This window comes from Mercenaria mercenaria, chromosome 18 (genome assembly GCF_021730395.1).
Source record: "Mercenaria mercenaria strain notata chromosome 18, MADL_Memer_1, whole genome shotgun sequence".
Taxonomy (NCBI): domain Eukaryota; kingdom Metazoa; phylum Mollusca; class Bivalvia; order Venerida; family Veneridae; genus Mercenaria; species Mercenaria mercenaria.
The window spans coordinates 52,285,192-52,307,319 of NC_069378.1; the positions used below are offsets into that span (position 1 = coordinate 52,285,192).

Consider the following 22,128-nt stretch of genomic DNA (forward strand, 5'->3'; position numbering starts at 1 on the left):
CGGCATGACCAAATGTGCAAACAGTAGGCCTATATCACGCCATAATTTTATGAAATATTAAAATCTCTACCTGAACCTGACTTCATCCTGTTATATGTCGAACTGTGATCTACTTACTTTGGTATGATGTTCCGTGGGTGTTATCCTTGCATTCATAGAAACTACCATTGTCTGTTAATATTAAGATAAACTTTGTTTGGCGAGGACGTTGTATACATGTAGTAACAACAGAAGCCACGCGCTCATACTTTCGCCTCTAAAAATAGCTTTTATCTAAATATAGCTTTTATGACAATTATTTGCGGATATTGATATAGTGAGACTTAGGGATTTTATATTGAAGTTATTCAAATTTGTTCACATAACTTATAGATTTGTCTCTTTCAGATCGAGGTTTTTGATATGCATGTGATGAAATCATTGATGAACTTAATGAAATAGTGTTGAGACAATTTGCATTTTTATCAACAATGCAGCATTTAAAAGTTGATGTAGATTGTTGACATTGCTACTATGTATCAATAAATGTTACTTTTTTTCAGAAAAGTTGCATCTGTTGTTTACTTTTTTTGTAGTTTGCATTGCAAACTATCCTTTTTATAATACCATCTGAACTACTTACATGTAATTTCGAATAAAATCTGTATATTAACAGTTGTGAATTGATATTGTCAAAGAAATTTCTTTCTATATGACTTTGTCATCACATGTAGAGGTCCATGGGTAAAGTAGAATTAAATTTAGTGTTATTATTTTTATATCTCATGTTGTGTCAAACTAAATATCTTACCCATTCTGTGAATCTGGTGGTTGACGAGTTGCCTTCGTGCATGGCAAATACAATTGTCATGACTTTGCGAGGTTCTGTGTGCATATTTATCTAAATTTTTCAAACGACATAGTTAAATATTTAATTTACATAGATGTCAAATGGGTGTAAACTAAAGACATATTTCTCAAGATCTGAAATACTTTGAAATTAAACGTTACGCTGTAGAGTCCCAATCACACCCACAATCTTCCACCCCGGGTCATTTTTGTTGACCTTTTTAAATGAACAACATGTATAATAGTAAAATGCATGTTAAACATAGAGAATGAAGCCACTTTCTGTTTTACTACAGGTAAAATCTGTCCGGTTCTAATTGGTTCGTTCTCATGCATAGCCGTGGTCAAGTGATAGATATGGGCCGAAAGCAAAAGATATACACTGAAAACTGTTTGACTAATTAGTTATCATGCAAATAATTTAAAAATGAAATTAGTAAACTGACAAAAGTAAACTATAACTACCAGCTAAATATTTTTGAATTCTTTTGCGACATTCTGAATCTTTGGCCTGAAGGTCATCCAGATAATGCCAGGCTGAAACAAAAGGGATCCATTGTTAGATATGAAGGTGACCGTAACCCTTACCATGCTGGAGAAGACTGATTCTGCCTTTGCGACTAGTGCGGATCATGATAGGCTTGCACAATTGTGCAGTCTGATCATGATCTGCACTGTTCGCCATTTAGTCAGTATTCTTTTGGTATACACCCCTTTATACAGTTAATATACAGTCCAATTTAAAAGATGTTTATTATAGAAATTTAGCAAGTTAGCAACTATTTCAAGTTGTTAGACGAGAATTCCCTCTTTTTCGTATCTAAAGAGATTACAGTGTTACATAGTTTAGCCTCTGTATGATGTGTTCATGCAAGCGTCTAGTGGTCTTAGTTATGAATGAGAAAAGGGCTAAAGACTGTCACTGTCTATAGATCAATTATTTCCGAAAACACTTATTTGTTTCATTTTGATATATAAACTAATGCAAATAAAGGTGGACAAGAAATTCAGAGTAACTGCTTTCTGATATGTAAAGTTCCCACCTGAATTCGCGCTCAGACATCTGTCTTCCTCTGCAAGCTTAAGTAGCTCTAAAAATACATACATCAGAAGTATATAAACGCATTCAAGTACTGAGAAAGTAGGCACAATTTCATTCAAAAACGACATACTCAGATGACACAACCTTTGCTGATTTATAAATATTATTTGATAACAACTGGAATCTCCAAGTTTTAAAAAAGCTGATTGTTTTCAATTTACAAGAAATTACTAAGTACTGTATTTACTGACTAATTACTTAAACAAAGGAAAATAAAACAAAGAATATTCTACTCTGCATCCTCCTGTAAATCTCAAATACAACTACTGAAAATGTGCTTTTCTTCATCACAAAATTTTTATTAGTGATACTGATTTTTAAGATAGTGGATTCGAAATGACACTCGGCAAGTTCTGTATGATCACGTATTCTTGTTAGGCAAGTTCCGTATAACTACGTTTTCTCGTTATGCATTCGGCAGTCTTCGGATGTAAATTTATCGAACGCGTTCATGCCTTTCCGAACAAATCGGAGAATGCCAAAACCGCATACGGCAATTGCCGACTGTTAAAACGGTTTCATTACCTCCAAACAGAGAAACAGAACAAATCTGTGGTAATTAGAGTTACGGCAAAGGACCCGTAATGACAACTGATAATATTCATGTAATTACGTATAACAATTCGGCTTCCTTTCGCTATTTTCGCGAACGCCGGAGAATGAGGAAATTGCATACGGAGAAGACTAAATCTGACGACTGTCGTTACGGCTCCACTACCTTAAACTCCAAAATTTTAAAAATGATTTTTCTTATCTTGCTAGGTTTAATGTATATCAATCAGTAAGCATTCTCTTGCATGAACGAATTTGTCTTTGGGACTAGTGCAGACCACTGGTTGCTATTCCGTCAGGAAAGTTTCTATGACCACACCTTTGAATAAAAAGGGATATTGCCCAACTATACCAGGGGAAAGGTTAAATATACTTACTATTGAAACTGTCGTAGTGGGTACATGCATCGCCGTGACTTTGATGAGTACTTGTTGAGGGGTGGGTTTTCTCTAAAATAATTTTTTGCAGCGATTAGTTATTTATATATTCATCAACATGGCGTCCAGGGCAACACTTTGCCATGGGTCACATTTTTTCTGATAGGCCGGCGCCAGTAAGTCTTAGTTGATGGGGAAATTTCTGATGAAGTCCCAGTAATATTCGGAGTACCCCAAGCTTACTATACACAAATGGCCTGCCAGAAAATATAGCTTCACAGGTCCGGTTATTTGCTGACGACACTGCTGTTTACATCACCGTCGAAAACTCTTCTCATGAAAGTATCCTTTAATTAGACCTTAACAGGTTACAGATCTGGGAGAGCAAATGGGACATGGAGTTTAACCTCATCAAATGCACAGTGATTAATATCACTAGGTCAAAAAACCCATTTAGTTCCAAATACTAGTACTCAATCCATGGTCAAACCCTTGAAACAGTAAGTGATGATAAATATCTTGGAGACACTATTTCCTCAGACCTTAACTGGAAGAAACATGTTATTCATGCCACCTCCAATTCAAGTCAAACTCTTAACTTCCTGAAAAGGAAAATCCCCACAAAAAACCCAGTTTGCTTACCAAACTCTAGTCAGGCCCTAACTTGAATACTCCATCTCTATTTAGAGTCCATATACCAACCAAAACATCCATAAAATTGAAATGGTTCAGCGCAGGGCCGCGCGATGGGTTTCAAATAATTACTCAACATACAGCAGTGTCTCCCAGATGTTAAATAAACTGGTATGGTGTTCGCTTGAACACAGAAGATCAGATGCCAGGATGTTAATGTTCTTCAATAATGTAAATGGATCTGTTGCAATGGCAATGTCCCCTTATGTTATACCCACTACCCGCTTAACAAGACACATGCACCCCTTTTCTTACAAGCAGATCATTACATCCTGTAATCGTTACAAATTCTCCTACTTCACAGCTGATATAGTTCTATGGAATACTCCTCCATCTCATATATAATGTTACTTATTATCACTTTTTTATATATTTTTAAGTGTTTCAACTGACTTCTCTTCATCTCATAGCTTACTCATCGTTTGTCACCATATATACTTGTTGGATTTTTTACAAAATGTGAGGGTGTCAATAACTGCCGAATGGTGTCGATAACTGCCTCCGCGACTTTTTGTATGACTTTTTTTGTGTGGTTGTCTTATACTCGCATTGCCTTACTGCTGTTGCTATATGGACTATTTGATGATGCGGATGAATAATTGATAACATTGAAAATTGGTTTCAACTAAGATTATCTAGCCTGGCTCCCTGGCTGCATGGTTATTTTTATATAAATACTGGAAACATTTTGTAAGAAAATTTTAGGCCTCTAAAATAGCACAATTTTATCAGGCTTAACCATACAGCCTGGTGAAAGTTGGCCAGTGTAACCCTGGATTGCCCCTGTAAACTGTTAACTACTGAGAACCCTATCAATTGTGAGGCAATTAACTATCAAATGTAATGACACGTTCTCCTTACCAATTTGACAAGCGTCATTTGAGAAAACATCAGATGCTGTTATTTTCTAGAAGAGTATGATACTGAGCCCATTCATGATTCAACAGTTTACTAGTAAATGTAAGTGTGAAATATTGTATGTGGATAATTATTTGGAGGTAACATTAACTCAGGATCTTTTTTATTATAAATTTTTAGGTTTTATTAAATGTTAAATATGAAAACTCTAACTACAGAAAGTGTTTACTGTTGTGGTAAAATAAACCCTTACATCAAAAAAGTTCAAGATTTGGTGCATTTTATGTAGAGAAATGAAAGAAAACAGAAAAGAAAGACAGCGCTTGTTTCATGGTAAAAAAACAGACTTGTACTGGTACATATTAAATTGAGCGATTTTTGGGTTATTAATGAGCTAATGGCAATACGCTAGCAACATACAACAGCTGATAATAAACGACCAATACACTAGCAATAGGAGGGAATTCAGACAAACCAGTGACACTGATCCAGTGTCAAGTCAGTGTATTTCAAGATTTATGTCAGATTTACCTGACAAAAACTGGTATCTAGTTTCTGGTATAAAACTGACAAAAACAGGGTAACAAACTGACAATATCTTGGTTACAACCATTATATTGTCAGTGTATTACCCTATGACATTTAGACTATTACCAGAATTGTTCAGTTATTGCCAGCTATCTGACATCACTCTGGAAATACAGTGACATTATACTGGTTTGTCCAAAATCCCTCCTATTGCTAGTGTATTGGTCGTTTATTATCAGCTGTTCTGTGTTGTCAGTGTATTACCGTACTTTCTTCAGTTAAATGCCAGTTTTGCAGTCTGTCTATTGTCATATGTGTCTTAAACTGCGTTAATAAATTGTACTGAAATTAAAAATATTTCATTCATGCATGATTTAATAGTGTTTTGCATATAGTGTGTTTTTAGTTACTTGTCAGTTTAATGCCAGATTATTGTATGCTGTTACCAGGTCTGGTACTACACTGATAATAAACTCAAAACACACTGTGATAACTGGTGATAACAGAATAACAAGCTGGAAATTAGCTGGAAAAAAACTTTAAATACACTGGGAATACAATGGTAAAGCACTGACAAAAAACTGGATTTACACTGACAATGTACACAATTTTGGTAAGGGATTGGACGTCGCTTCAGGTACATGAAGTGACTCAACAATAATGGTACATTGTGTGCTGTCATAATAGAAACTAGGTGTGTGTCCACAGGTGCCTCCCCTCCTCCCCCCCCCCCCCCCCCCCCCCCCCCCCCCCCCACATCCTGCCACTATAACATGGTTTTATGACTCAGGTTAAATAATTTTAAGATGTTTGCAACACAAACTTTTAAGAACCTTATGTGTATTTTTCACTTAGTTAGCCTTAACTCTGGCCTAGCTGAGTAAAATCCTAAAGAGAACACTCCGCAGGCTATAAAACAATCCTCTAATGTTTTATGATTCTAGGTCAAGTACATTTTAACATACATGTTTCACAAACGTTTTTTTTTTTCCTTTTTTTGAGTAAGTCTGGACAAGAAGTCTGGTCTTGTGTAATGAAAAAAACTTAAAAAACAAAGTAAGTCAGGGGCCATAACTCCTACACGACTGAATGAATCCGGACGTGAAACCCCAGGTGCACAACTGCACATGCTGACCAACATTCCTGTAAACTTTGGTGACTCTAGGTCAAATGCTTTTGGAGCTACGCGCGACACAACATTAAAATGACCAATTTTTTACTAAGTCAGGGGCCATAACTCCAACACGACTGAATGAATCCGGACGTGAAACCCCAGGTGCACAACTACACATGCTGACCAACATTTCTGTAAAGTTTTGTGACTCTACGTCAAATACTTTTGAAGCTAGGCGCGACACAACATTCTTGGAAGGACGGACGGACGGACAAGAGCAAATCTATATGCCCCCTACCACTAATGGGGGGAGGGGCGCACAAAAATCAAATGCAAATGGGGCAATTTCAAAAGTTAAGTTGCCAGTTGGTCAACAGAATAAAACATAATTTCCTTTTAAAGATTCTTTTACAACATGCTGTTGGTTTGGTCTTATTTGTTCATTATTTTAAAACTTTTAATTACAGCTTCATCCATTTCGTCATTAAAAGTGAAGTTTAAAATTATTTAATTCTTTATCTAAAGATCATAAATCCTCTGATAAAAATGTGAAAGCACATTCCTGTTGTCTGATAAGCCAATACAAGCTGAGGGCAGGCCATAAATCAGTAAATTAGGTGCGGCTCATTAAATGATGGTTAGCACATGAAACGCTTAGGTAACTGGTCACAGTAATAGCAGCTGATTGTCACTGAAAGAAAATAATGGGAATTTGTCTCACAAACGTGTGAGACACTGGTAGCCAACTTTCACCAGTCCCTATGTTCGGAGCCAGGGGCAATAAAAAATCTCGTGCTAATATAAGCAAAACGAAACTTCATTATTTTGACATCTAATTCTGAAATGAAGACTCGAAATGTAGAAGAACAGGTGGTTTTGATATAGGTATGACATACGTACCTGTGCATGTACAGGGGTCAGTATGTTGTTCAAAAGCATCTGAAAAATAACGTAACTGCAAACTGTTAGAAAATCAAATAATTGATAAGTATACAATACATTACAGTCTTTAAAGTGTTTGAATTAAAATTCCATTCAAATGCAAATAAATGCTTTGTATAAAATGTTTTTCTTATTTTGATATCCTAACAGTTGAAGTTCGGTATTTCAAATTCCAATTCCAGTTCGGTATTTCAAATTCCAATTATCGAGCATTTTACTTCGACATAACCGAAATTTGACTTAAGCTGATAATTCATTTTTGTTTTGTTTGTTTTGGGTTTAACGCCGTTTTTCAACAGTATTTCAGTCATGTAACAGCGGGCAGTTAACCTAACTAGTGTTCCTGGATTCTGTTCTAGTACAAACCTGCTCTCCGCAAGTAACTGCCAACTTCCTCACAAGAATCAGAGGTGGAGGACTAATGATTTCAGACACAGTGTCGTTTATCAAATAGTCACAGAGAACATACGCCCAGCCCGAGGATCGAACTCACGACCCCGCGATTCGTAGACCCACGCTCTAGCTACTGAGCTAAGCGGGCGGGTTGATATTTTATGCATGTGGTTTTGGGACAGGACTTGAAAATGTCTTCAAGATAACCAGATGTTTTTATATATCAAACGAGTTCGAGTTTCAATCATATTTAATGTGTCAAATCACTTACCGGACTTTTCTTGTGGTAAACCCATTTTTATGTTTCCGGTTTTAAAAATAATTAAGGTAGTAAACCTTTGACAGATTTGCTGAGAACATTAATGGTTACATGTTTGAAACTATGCCTATTCAACAACAACCCATACGTTTTAATCCTTAGTTTTTCTCAAGATATAAACAAGTAAAGTAGCCGAATAGTGAAAACGGATCTACTTCAAATGATGTTCATGAAAACTCTTTCCCGTAGGTGCTAACTCTATCTAAAGTACGCTTCACCAAACGGCCCCAGGGCCCATATTCATTAAAGATTTAAGTCTTAGACTTTAAAGGCTATATTTTACTTTTGCTTTGTTATTGCTTATGTTGCAGAAATAGTAGCCAATGTTTGAATGAATAATTATGCATTATGCCGCCGCTGGCAGCTGTTTAAACATGAAAATTTTAGACTTCGAACTTGGATGACTATGGGACTTGGCTCGGAACCTATGTGAAATTATTCCTTGCATGGTCAATAGAGTTGTAAAATTTTATTACAAATAGCTGTTTGGTCATTTGTTGTTATATTATAAGAAAAACTTAAGAACGTGCAAAAGCTGCTCAGTCCAGTTAATATTTTAGGCTTCAATAAATAATTAATTTATGTAACATTGTAGTAAAAGAAATGTCTGAACATTTTTACTTCGCCTTGGAACTTCTAAATATAATTAAACTGTCTGGAACCTACTTACACTTCAGATGGTATATAATATCTTTTTGACAAGAATTGTAACCAATGCCGCTTGCACTTATTTTGCTAAGCACAGACCATACTGCAATGAAATCGTTATCTATATAACAGGTAAATTGTCTGTTTTTCACAAGTTTAAAACAGGTAAACTGTCTATGTTTTAAACATACAAAACTGGTAAATTGTCTATATTTCACATATATAAAACTGGTAAATTGTCTATATTTCACATGTATAAAACTGGTAAATTGTCTATATTTCACACATATAAAACAGGTAAATTGTCTATATTTCACATACAAAACAGGGAAAAAAATCTATATTTCACACATATTAAAAAAGTAATTGTCTACATTTCACACGACGTCATTTAAAGCAGGTAAATTGTCTATATTACACACATATAAACAGTATATATTCCACACATATAAAACAGTCTATATTTCACAAATATAAAAGAGGTAGATTGTTTTCTTTAGAAGTATATTTCACACATATGCATTAACTGTAATAGACTCAGAAAGACTGATAAGCAATTACTGTTAGCTCTATATGTAAAGTAAAATTCTAATGGTCAGGATTGATTTCAAAACTGGTAAACATAATTTAGGTATTTAAGCTGTTTAAATTCTAAAACATCACAATCTTAAAAATATAAACATCAGAAATGTACCGAATCCGGTCGGTACCATTTACGTTGAAATGTCGCCCTTTGAAAGCAGTGCATGCCATTCGAAGAGATACACAATACGACACACGACAGAGCGACGCAACACATGACTGTTCTACAACGCTACTGTCCTCTTTTTTTCACTTATCGTATGTCGTGTCGCATTGTTGTCCGCCGAGTCGCAATATTGACGGTTGTATCTAGTGTCGCGTTGCACTGTCATGTGTGGTGTTATGTGTGGCGTCGAATGTCGTTATTTATGCCCTGAGCTCGACACATGACGATCAATGTGGAACTATCCGGAATCCATAAAAAAATGTTTTATCAAAGTTGTACTCTGTATACTTAAAATGTCAAATATGGCAGAGGTTATATTGCCATAACTACAAACCAGAGTGATGTGTCCTGCATGCCATTGCATGATTGTGTCTATCTGATGACTCGAAAAATTGGTAGTACATGTCTGAAACATATGTTATCTTATATATTAGAGATGGTACCTACCCAAATAATTTGAAGGGGGACAACTCTGAATTGACCAATAAACTGAAGCCAGCATTAAACATTGATCAAAAGTGAAAGAAAAATCAGATAGGTCTTTTTTCAAACAACTTATCAGGCACACAAAATATGACTTACATTTGTTTAAATCCTTTTGTATTCAATATACAATATGCACGCTTTCCTCATGACTTACACTGCCAGTTATTTTGTAAGCTGTAGGCCCTGATAGAAAGTTTAGTAATGCATGAAGATGATACAGAATATTGCATACATTCCTTTGAAGAAAATTAACCACATTAAGAAACGTTATTAAGTTTTGATCATTTAACCAATGTTATGCATTTATTGTTCTCAATGGTGATACACTGGTTTACCCAACATTTATATATCAAAATGTAAAATGTATATATCCAACAGTGAGAAACTTTAACGAAAAGTCATTGTCATCAAATATAATTACAATGTTTTAAGGTAGTGGTTGTAATTACTACATGTTAAGGTAGCTGATAGGTAATGTATTTTAGCAATTCTCAATTTAAATATTCTCTGGAGGGAACTAGCACGATCATTTGCTTTCCTTGAAAAACGAATAAATGCTGAAAAAGCATATGGAGATTACTCTATTTGATGATTTTTGTTACAGGTCAACTACCCTAAACAAACTATAAGGTGTTTTATTTATTGTTGAAAACAAAGTAATCGGATAACTTCAAATATCAACATTAATTTAAAACTTAAACTGTATACACAACTTGAAAACAAGGTTTTTGTTGGGGCCTTTCATTTACAAATATATCAACAATTATCACCTGCATTGAGTGCATTCATGAGTGGTCTTTTATGCGATCGGGTGATACTTAGCTAATTAAGAAATTTAGGTAATATTTCTCTTATCATTTTACAAAAGTCAGCTAATTTAGATTCATCGACGGTCAGCACAATTCTTGGAGAGAGTGATCATTATCAGTGAACTTACAAAAAAATTTAAGTAAATATTTCTCGCACTACTGAAATAATCGCACTTAAATAAATAATGTCGATCATTACCGGTACAGTCGTTATTAAATAGCGGCAGATACGTTCTTGGTAAAATGTCCCGTCTACTGGTAGTCTATGAGTACTAGTTCTGAGTTTGAAAAACGTTTAATAGTCTGTTCTTGAAAGGACATTAAAATATTTTTCGTATTCTAAGTTATATTTAAAGCTGTTATAAAAAGTCCATTGTCTGAAAGCTGCATTTGACCATGCCAGTTTTGCTTGAATGAACGTTTGTTTTATTAACTTGTGAGTGTTTTTTTAGTAACAGCTACATGCTGATTTAGCCACAAATATGGCGGTCCTACAAAATTAAGAATTTTCTTAATTTTTGAAACCCATTTAAAATATACATTGTTATTGCGCTATGGTGTAGTAAAGAAGAGATCTTGCTTTCTTTTCCCAGTAATAGCCTAGTCCAAAACGATAGCATATTTGTTTTCTCGATGATTGATACAGGCATTGTTCCTGTTTCACTGTAAACCAATAGGCAAAGGATGCCCAAATCTGCTGGTTAAATATTGGTAACTGTTACTATATTGATGAAATTGGTCAACGATTTCTAGACTATTACTTTAGAAATAATATGATTAATTATACACCTATATAAAGTCTGTAAAAATATCGGCTTGTATTTCACGATTAAATTTGAACAAACAGAAAACAAATCCGTATTGTACCTTTTAAAATTCCGTTTTGTACCTTCCGTGTAGTATGCTGCCGGACTACTTTTCTAAATATGCATGATTTGTTACAGTTCTTTAAAACTTCACTTAGGTCTATTTTAATATCGATAAACATTTAAGATTTCGTTCAATAACGAAACAACCAACAAAAGGTAAGAGGTATATAATAGAGGGGTCATTATAACAGTAGCTAAATCTAGGATTTTGTATTTGACTCTCGGGGAGTTTGCAAGGTTGGATCACACTCGATGCTTGCACGTCTTGTGGGGTCCGATCTTGAATAAAGATCCACTCGAGCCGAGTGCAGCTTCACAAATCGACCTACTATTATAAAAACCCTATTATATCCCATTAAATTTTACTGATTATTCGTTGAATTCAATCATTATTCGGAGTTTGGATGCAAAGGAATAATATCAAGAGGGCGCAGTCCGGGTGATATAATGATACGCATCCGAACGACAAACTGATTCTATACAAAAGCAAATCAAGGACTGCTATGCCGTTGGACGCGAAACAAAAATAAATCAAGTCGTGTTAGAAAATCATATAACTTACCTCTATAGGACTGGTGATTCTTAATACAAGTAACCCTTAGATCACTCACACCTGTTATAATATATTTCCAAAACAATGACAATACAACATAATACATTTTAATTGCAATGTGCTCTTGTCCTATGAAAATACGAGTGTATATTACTATAAATATCAACTCAAAATCAATGACACCGACAACAAATGACATTGGCACTTCCTGTATTGCATCGACTTCATTGAAAAAGGACAAACCTGTATTTTCAAGTCGTTTTCGGAAAATTAAAGTGTTCCCGTGTTATGCGAAGATACAGTTAAAATAGCCAATTGCAAAGGTAAAAAATTGTCACGTAAGAAAATGACGTCAAATACATTTCACTGACGTGCGAAAAAGACATGTTTGCATTGAAAAAACATTTTTTGCCCAAAACTTAGTTTTGAGTATTTGTTAAAATAAGATGTCAGCTCTGCAATGAGAAGTATCTATATTTTTCTTACCATCTCCACTTCCTGTATGATATTGTTGTAGTTTGTTCATCCCTTGACATTGACAGTGATGAGGCGTCGAGGCATGAGATCCAAAGTGGCCTAGATTATGTGAGACGTAGAATATTCAACGTTTAAACACAATATACATATTATATTTACAATACTAGTTATTATCAATGTTAAAAAATTGTTTGTTATTATTTTGTAAAATGTTTTACCCCTTATATATATCCTCTATACGTAGATATCTTAAACAAACAATCAAAAGGTTCGACAATGAGATTAATTCCGTTATTGCCGGGTTATCTTTCTCTTATTGGGTCTTTTTGCCATTTATTGGGTGGGTCTTTTTAAACAAAACATGGACCGAATATATATGTAGATATGTGAATATACATATATTAAACAATAGAAAGCCCCAATACATATGTACTGCAGTAGATATAAATTTATGTACAGATATATTGGGTCTTTCTATTGTTAAATATTTGCAAAAAGACTCACAAGTGGAAAATGACCCGGCAATTATGGAATGAATCTCATTGGAGACCTAGTTATCTGTTAAAGATAAACATATTCTGGGTCATTTTCCATTTATTAGTCTCTTTATATATATTCATTTTTAGTTTATTTTTGAAATTTGAAATATTTTGTTTAGAATATTCATGAAAAAGATGCAATAATTGCAGTTATGTGGGAAAAAAACGAGAAGCCTTTCACACATTATTCGCTACATCTAGAGAAGATACTGCAGATTTTTTGCTGCTTTTTAATGTTATTTCTGTCCATTGTTTTCTCGTTTAGTAGTAGTGCGTTATTGTAAGTGAGGACTACATACACTTCTTTTCATAGCATTGCATTCGAGTGTATCTCTTAAGGTATATTTTTACATCGCCGTATGTATATATCTGCGGATGTCTCTAAATTGAATTTTGGTTTTCGTTACATGTGCAAATGTTGATGTCTGATCAGCCTTGGGTTAGAGAGCGCGGATGTCAGTTCTAGTATGATTTTCCGACTTTCATTGTTGTTGTTGTTGTTTTCCGTGTAGGGAATAAAAGTGGACGCATAATATGAAAACGGATAAGGTATAATCATGATTCATTATGTATTTAACTTTCCTTCCTGCTATCCATCATCAGATAAGTTAATGCTGAGTTTACTTCAGTAGATTTAAAGTATTTTAACTAAATACTAAATAAGTGACTGGAAGATACTTTGATAAGAATAGTTAGTTACATTTACAAAATCTAAAATTTAAAAAGAGTGAAAACTTAATATGTGATGTTTACAGGTTATTTTATCTCACGTGTGATAAAAACGAATGCTCTGTTTAGTTCATGCCTTTTTAATAGTTTAAACAAATTTTAGCACTTTCGCTGATGAAAAACACGCGCATCTCAGTGCTCCCGAAAGAAATTATTAACTCTTATCTTGCTAAATTTCTAAAATGGATTGGTCTATTATTCAATTTTGGTAGTTTCAGTGTAATACAGACCATACGTTTATTTACGAATATGAGAAATTCCAAGTTAAATATGTGGTGCAAAAAAAAAAATTTATGCGCGGAAATTTTACCAAAATTCTCCCATAGACGCTCAGTATGAAACCTTGTATGAAACCCAAATTGCTTCAAACCAGTTTAGTACAAAATCAAGCACACGATCCTTTCATTTTTCTAAGTACACTCTGACGTTTTGAAAATTTAAGGTATACACAAAGTCTACATTGTAGAAAAAGTTTTATCAAGCGTGCAGAACTACCCTTAGGCTAGCGGAAAATAAACCTACCTGCTAGAAGATTTATAATGTGTGTCCTGCATGATACCGAGTGATCACTGATTGCTTTCAGGTGTCTGAAGACTGAAATACACATAAGTGTTCATTCATTCAAATTGAATACAAGATACGGAATTGTGTTTGTCCTGTTTCAAGTAAAAAAAAAACGACAAATATGAGAAATGTTTAACAAATAACGCTATTGCTATAGAAAACAAAATATATGAATAATGAAATACCGACTTAAAGTCATTGAGATCTCAAGTCGCTTTTTAACCTTTAGCATGCTAGATAAATTGTCGTCTGCTGGAAATGTCGTCTGCTAAAATTGTAAAGTTCATTCAATTTGCTCCAAAATTGGAAGAAATATTGTCAGAGTAGCAAACAGCTTGGAACCTGATCAGACGCCGATTTAATCGGCTTCTGATCTGGTTCCAAGCTGTTTGCAAAGGCTGTTAAATTCGCCTGCAGCAGGCTAAGGGTTAGTTTAGTCTAGTAAATGTATTTTTAACATTGACTGAGAATAATATTACATAATTTCAAAATTGTATGAACAAATACAAAACTACGCGTACTGATGTTTTACACATTTCTACGATATATAGTGACTTGTTATTTTGTCCGTCAACAATTTGAAATTTCCACGTGTTTTATTTTAATTTGCCTAGCTTGATTGTGATGAAAGCTTCAAGCTTATTAGAACCATTCTCGATTCCGCTTCCTGGAAAAGTCAGTTCTTGTTTCATATGAGAAGCCATAGTCATGTCCTGAATGAGGCTCAAACCCACAACCACTGGATTGAGCGGTAGACATCGTATCTGCTAGACCACCGTTTCCCCGTGTTCATTTATGTTCTGAGGAATAACGTCTAGCTGGTCTAACTAAAGGCATTTTACATTTTCAATCGACTGACATTAACGGACGATATAAAATAGAATTCAAGATTTCAAAAAAAAAATAGTTACCAGAATCTACGTTCATGCATTCATCATGCTTCATTAAGTTGTAAAGGGCTGAAATAGACATACATGTACAACACAGTTAACTATTTTTAGAATTATATGATATCATTAATCAAAACTGATAAGCGTTTCTAACAATAAAACAGAACAGCTGTAGTGCATTTTGTGAATAGAGCATTTTACTGAATCAGATATTGTATCGTCTGGAATCTTTCTATTTTTATTATTCTCTCTTTTTTTTTTTCTTTTTTTTTTTTTTTGAGGAATTTTGACCAACCAAATGATAACCCAATTGTTTACATTCAGACGTTTTACATGTATAGATACATGAATACAAAAACAACATATTCAAGTGTTTATTATACTTAAGAAAGAGATGACAATTTTAATATAAAGGAATGATAGGTAGTTTTGTAACCTTTAGGTAGTTGTGTAACCTTCCCGGTCTGGAAACAGTTAATATTACAAAAAGGAGAACTCAAATGAATTTACACATGATGTCACATTAAATTGACTGACTGATACTAGTACCTGGCCATGTATCGTGTTTCTACCTTTAATAAGAGCGGTGGAACCTTCGAATAAAGTCATAGGTAATACATATCAATTGCACCTTCACTTATCATAAACTGTCAGGTAGGTGTTACAACAAGTGTTCATAAATGTGACGTCCTGTATTATCTTCACCATAAATAATTAGCGATATTTCGTTTTTTTTTTTTTTTTTTTTTTTTTGGCTTTTTAAATTTCATAATAATAAAACATATTTAATTTTGTTGGATTTTTAAAAGTTATTTTTTACCATACACTAGGCGGCAATAAAACCTGAAGCAGTTTTGCGAGGAAAAATCAAACATATGAACATTCCTAATAGGTTTTGTTGTGTGCAAATTAGGCTATTGTATCTAAAACCATTTCATGAGAAATTGCAAGGGAAGTAAACTAATAGATATCTCTGCTTGTAACTCCAGTTGACATTCTTTATGAACTTAACATTTAAACTTTAGTTGTTAATAAACAAAACTTTAATAAAGTGAACATTTGTAAAATCATTTTTGATTATTTGATGTACTCAAGAAGTCAAATAAGTTTGTCTATCTATCTTTGGAAATTTTAAGTTATTTCTCTACATTAAGAAATTAATCAACTCACTGTTGTACTCTGCATACTTTGTACAGTAACTATAATCTGAATTAGACTCTGAAATGGAAAATACTCTTGCAATATAGAAACACATCCAAAAATGAGGAAACAGACACCTCTTATAACCTACATGTATTTATATCTTAAAGGCACTGACCTCCAGATTAGGCTAAAAATCATCTTTCTTTCAAATTGAAGTTTGATCATATTATGAACATATTAGAATATGAGCTTTTGTTTCTAAATTAATTTCAAAATTCAAAATCAAGTAAAAAAAATGACCGCGTCCGCAATCGAACCCCGGACTGTCACAGCAATAAAGATATTTCGCGTCGTCGCGCTATAGTGGAATTAGTGACTTATGACTTCAAAATGTAGATATTTTAATCGAGACAGTTTACCTGGAATAAAGCGTTATAACCGCTTTTCAATTTTTATCGTTAAAAATAGTAAAACAGCAGCTTCTCATGTGTTTCCGTAACATAAAGTTTGTCAGTAATTAAGTTTTAAAGCTTTCTCAAGAAATACAGCCTTTATTTCCAGATATCTAAAAATATTTTTGTTGTTGTCGAACCATCTGGAGGCCAGTCCCTTTAAAACTTCTTTTACAAGGTACATATATATAAAGCCTTATCATTATTATTGAATATAGAATTATAAAGCAATAAAACTAAGTATATTTGTCATAAGTACAAAAAGAACGAAGAGATATAAATATTCCTACAACTAAAATAAACTTATACTCTTCTTGTATGTGTGATCTCCCGGAATATATTGTGAACATGTCCCCATTGCAATTTGTAAACGAAAAAAGGCAATCAAAAATAATTAGTTAGATTGAGCTGGTTTTATTAATATAAAATACCTAATAACGTTGAATTAATTAAATAAATCCACTTTCCGTCATGTTTATTTTAATGATGACACCTGGACAAAGGACAGCGTTTTCAATTTCTTAGCTAAATTGTCAAAGCAAATCATCAACATAGTAATCATAACTCTTAAATAGGGGTTTTAACGTGAACAAGAAATAGACAGATTTCAAAGCTGTTTAAGGCTATTCAGTAGTAAATAAATTTGTTATATGTTTTATATAAAACTAACAATCTTCTAAGACTTAGATACATAGCCAGGCCCATTAAAAAAAAAGAATTCATAGCCTTAAGTTTTTAAATGACCGATTAAACAAAAAACAAATACCAAAAAAGAGGGGTCATGTATCTTCTAAGAGAGATTTTTTGTCTGACAGGTCAATATTATGGTATTGCTTCCAAAGCTAAAATTTGGGTATGAACACATGAATAATATGGTTTGTTTACATTTCTATAAATGTATAAAAAAAATCTTGAAAATTCTACCAAAATGTCAAGAATAGGTCCACAGTGAAATTAACACAGAAACTGGCTTACATAAAGCATAAAAATGCCCCTTTAACAGGAAAACAATTAAGGATTTTTTCTTTCCGCGATTATCTGAATATCCCGAAAGTGCTGCTTGATAACCTATATAGTACTATTGTACCTTTAGGATAGTAGGCAAAAAAAGGAAAATGAACACCAGGAAAAAACAAACGGTCGAGATATTTTGCTATAAAAGACGACGTCTTAAAAACTAACGATGTAGAAAACACTGACAATATCAAATGTCCTGAAATTACTACATATATTTTTGTAATACATCAATTTTTATTCCATGTATGACAAAAAAAGTCTTATTTATTTTTCAATGTTTTGTAAAACAGATTTATGACGCGCAAAATGAGGACAAATAATTGGGACATCCTGCATTTGCACATATTAAACATTTAAATGAGTTTGGCAAATTTATGAAATGGATAAGTTTAAAATCTGTTAACGGAACTGATAGACACAATGAGTTAAACAAGCAAAGAAAGCATTGTACTACAAAACAGACGGTCACATGTTTGATCCTTGGGCAAGGCAAATGTCTGTTCGATGATGAAACCAAGGAAATTCTATATAGAGCCCATTTGTCTGCTACCTTAGTTCTTTGTTTGTTTGTTTGTTTTCGGTTTAACGCCGTTTTTCAACAGTATTTCAGTTATGTGATGGCGGTCAGTTAACCTAACCAGTGTTCTTGGATTCTGTACCAGTACAAACCTGTTCTCCACAAGTAACTGCCAACTTCTCCACATGAATCAGAGGTGTAGGACAAATTTTATAATATCAACCCGTCACGGAGAACATATGCCTCGCCTAGGGGCTCGAACTCACGACCCCGCGATTCGTAGATATGCGTTCTCCTTATTGATCTAAAATCTGAGTTCTAGTTTTACTCATAGAAAATCAACAGCGTATACTGTTTATGGAGACATTTCAAACTTAAAAATTATACAGACCAACCATTAATGTTGTAAAAGAATTTCAGTATGAAATTAGGACAAAAATTCGGGAGATAAAGGAAAAATCTCACCGCCCAGTACGATCCCAGCGAAGTTGAGCAGGATGAACGCACGTACTTAAAGAAATAAAATGAACCAGAAATTATATAATCATATACTGAAATCTGAAGTGTTTAAAATGTCTTTTAGTACACGATGTCATGCAAATAAAACAAAATAAAAACACCCTTGAGTGCACTTCAAACAGGAATCAAGTAGAAACACATTATTTTACGTGTTCAATTTTTTGATGTGCAACTAAAATGCGTGTTTAAAAGTTAACAATATCTCATGAAACCATTCATATCCTGAACGGGGTGCAATCCCCACGGAAAAATGGTTTGTTGATTTTTTTCAATGTCAGTCAACAAACTATTACATGTATGATTTGATTAGAATAAATTTATCGAAAAAATGCGCAATTTGACGTGATGAGAAACTCATGATGGGGTGGGAATTTAATATAATTAAAGCGCGGGGAATTCTTTCATTTAAAACTTTTGAAAATGTACAAGTTTGACATAAAAACGCAAACTTATAAAAATAAGAACACACACCTTTGATATTCATGCTGAAAGTTGTCTTAATGTTTGTTGGTGTCAGTCCCAGTAGTTGAAAACATTTTAACTAAGCTACGTTTTTCAAGATAAGAAATTAGCCTAAATACAAAATAAGGTCACGAACTAGTAGCTCACGTTGCTTCTCCACGTTTATTTTCCGTTTACAAATTTATCTTCCTTAATAAACGAAATAATGCTTACGTTTTATTGTTCGAGTTACAAAATCCGTAACGGAGATTTGTCTTGACTTTTTTTATTTTGTGAGTACCAGGTGTAAGTTATACAGATACCTGCCGGTCTCAAAGTGAATAAATAGAAAACTGATTGAAATTAGAGAATATATTGTATCATTTTAGTAAGTTGTTCTAATGCTGTTAAAAGTGATTTTGCTTTTGCGACATTGAACACCCCTTTGCATAAGAAGTGGTACTGCCAAAATTAAATGATGGATAAGACCATTTTAGAAATTTACAATGGTAAGCCTTAATAAGATTTTGCAATGATTCAGCCAAAAATATCTGAAAATGCAATTTCACGGAGTAATACGTTTAAATATCTCATGTATAAAACAAACGCCTTATCAAACTTAAATATCGCGACAAAACTTATCGAGATATTTCAAAATACATGTATAAAACAAGTTAGAAGTTCCTAATATTACCTTCGATTTCTTTACAGTGGACCATATTGTAAATCGGCTCTGCCAAATATGTCATCCACTATAAATAAAGTCTTTACTTAACTTATACCCCAGTCACACATACGGTGCGGATAGCTACGTCTAACCACGGATAGAAACGTAGTAATCCGTATCGATCCGTACCTGAGCTGTACCTTAAAAAAGTAACCCGTATCAATCCGTACTTGTCCGTACGGCTCATGTACGGATTGATACGGATTACTACGTTTTTATCCGTAGCTAAACGTAGCTATCTGCGCCGTATGTGTGACTGAGGTATTACTTAAGCTATAGTCACACATACGGATATGTCCGTGCGGATCGGATTGATCTGTGGGGGAGCAGTACGTCTTAGTACGGTAATAATGGTGAGAAACGGGGAACAAAAAGATACAGGACGCGAATAAGTACGGATAGGTACGGCGTACTACGTTTAACTACGTTTTACTGCGCCTGACAACTTGCCCAGCGCGTTGACGGATCTACGGTTAACTACGCTGAACTACGCTTAAGTACGGACAGCCTCGGATAACTACGTTAAGATACGGATCAATACGCATGACTACGTTTACATTAAGGTTTAGCAACGGGCCGCTAAGTTTCATATAAATAGGCCACGTGTAGCCAGCGTTTTCATTACGATTGTCTTCTACATCATGTCAAACTACGACAAGGTACGTTTCAGTACGGATAACTACGTTTAATACGTCGAACTACGGATGAATAAGTTTCGACCAAGTTGGACTAAGTCACGCTCAAATGGCCACGGATCGCTCAAACTTTTGTGCATGTTCAAATGTTGGAGAAACGTGCAAGTTTCGAGTACGTCTTGAATACGTTTTGACTAAGTGTTAATACGAATTGATACGGATTACTACTTTGAGGTACGGCACAGGTACAGATCGATACGGATTACTACGTTTCTATCCGTGGCTAAACGTAGCTATCCGCGCCGTATGTGTGACTGGGGTATTACTTACGTACGTAAGTAGTACTCACTTACAAACTTAATTACTTGTTAATGTCTGATACCTAAATAGATTTCAACACCGTTTCGAAATAAGTGAAGAAGACAATAGGTTTAAAGGTGTCATCTTTATCGAATTTTAAAAGCCTTATCATATGTTGTGCTGATTTCGCTGTCAAAGACTTCAAATCGAAATTGAAGGTCATATTATTTCTTACTTAAAACTAGACCTTTATGAACGCCGTATTTTTGAAGTTTACTTAATTTTAAATCTTTAAATTCATTTTGACATTACTTCTTGTATTTTAGGGCAATCCGTGGCCGATTAGTTAAGGTCGCAGACTTCGAATCACTTGTCCCTCGCGACAAAAAAGAAAAAACAACAACAAAAAATCAGTAATTTGGGGTGTTTCGAAAGTTTGCGGCAAACGCAGATATGTGGGGTGTTCCGAAAGTTTGTTGATGCTTTATACTCTTGATGGGTTAAAGTTTGTTGATGCTTTATACTCTTGATGGGTTAAAGTTTGTTGATACTTTATACTCTTGATGGGTAGAGGTCAATTCTATTTACCATAGATTTGTGAAACAGTTTCCGCACGATTTAAAGAGCTTTTCAGCGATACTAAGAAAATGAAAAAAAAAACTATGTACTTTACCACCGATAATTCGAAATCGAAATGATATTTCAAGACAGTGTTCAATTTAATTAAGATAGTCACTCAAAACTGATTACAATTTATGGACATGTATGCACAATTCCACAGGACATTCATTTCGAAAAGATCGGTACGGTAACGGAATACCACTTTATATTGATTTGCTCTTTGTATGATAGCATAAGAAAACAGTATATACATATTACCCTGACGACACTTGGAGCGAGGGTCTTATTTTTGCACTTTAAGAAGTTAGTTCCCGTCTGAATTGACAATATCTTCGCCGCATAACGGTGGCAAAAAAAAGGTAATGTTGTTTTCTCGTGCATTGCGTTTGATTGGTTAACCGTCGCAGTACACGTGCACACCTAAGACCTTAATATTTTTCTTCCATGCGCTGTCAACATGTCTACTCTAACATCAATTAATCAGACTGAGCACATCTACCTATAGGGGTAATTTACATCGTTCAGGGCATTTTACGCCGATCGAGGTAAAACCCTAACAAAAGAAATCATAAAATACTAGAATTATGACCGGAAGCTTGCAAAAGCGATTTCTCTTCCATGTCTTGATGTTTTCTGAGTGTGCAAACAAGGCAAACTAAATACATTCATATACATTTTTCTTTCGTATAAAATGCGTATTTTGGGTTGACAAATCGCGCTTTTTGAAAATGCATGCAA

At 34.1% G+C, this 22,128-nt stretch overlaps 1 protein-coding gene across 1 annotated transcript in view; it reads right to left on the reverse strand.

The window, feature by feature from the left end:
• Nucleotides 1-19,293, reverse strand: part of LOC123539296 (uncharacterized) — a 34,690-nt gene extending 15,397 nt beyond the window's left edge. Inside the window, exons 1-15 of the mRNA XM_053530073.1 lie at nucleotides 19,138-19,293; nucleotides 18,613-18,657; nucleotides 16,189-16,236; nucleotides 15,040-15,087; nucleotides 14,087-14,158; nucleotides 12,306-12,395; nucleotides 11,829-11,879; nucleotides 9,437-9,508; nucleotides 8,377-8,457; nucleotides 6,953-6,991; nucleotides 2,860-2,931; nucleotides 1,872-1,919; nucleotides 1,294-1,365; nucleotides 791-880; nucleotides 118-171 (exon numbers count right to left, since the gene is read on the reverse strand). Coding sequence (XP_053386048.1) covers nucleotides 118-171; nucleotides 791-880; nucleotides 1,294-1,365; nucleotides 1,872-1,919; nucleotides 2,860-2,931; nucleotides 6,953-6,991; nucleotides 8,377-8,457; nucleotides 9,437-9,508; nucleotides 11,829-11,879; nucleotides 12,306-12,395; nucleotides 14,087-14,158; nucleotides 15,040-15,087; nucleotides 16,189-16,236; nucleotides 18,613-18,657; nucleotides 19,138-19,150 — 895 coding nt within the window. The 5' untranslated portion in view covers nucleotides 19,151-19,293. The remainder of the gene's footprint in view (nucleotides 1-117; nucleotides 172-790; nucleotides 881-1,293; nucleotides 1,366-1,871; nucleotides 1,920-2,859; nucleotides 2,932-6,952; nucleotides 6,992-8,376; nucleotides 8,458-9,436; nucleotides 9,509-11,828; nucleotides 11,880-12,305; nucleotides 12,396-14,086; nucleotides 14,159-15,039; nucleotides 15,088-16,188; nucleotides 16,237-18,612; nucleotides 18,658-19,137) is intronic.
• Nucleotides 19,294-22,128: the final 2,835 nt, after the last annotated feature.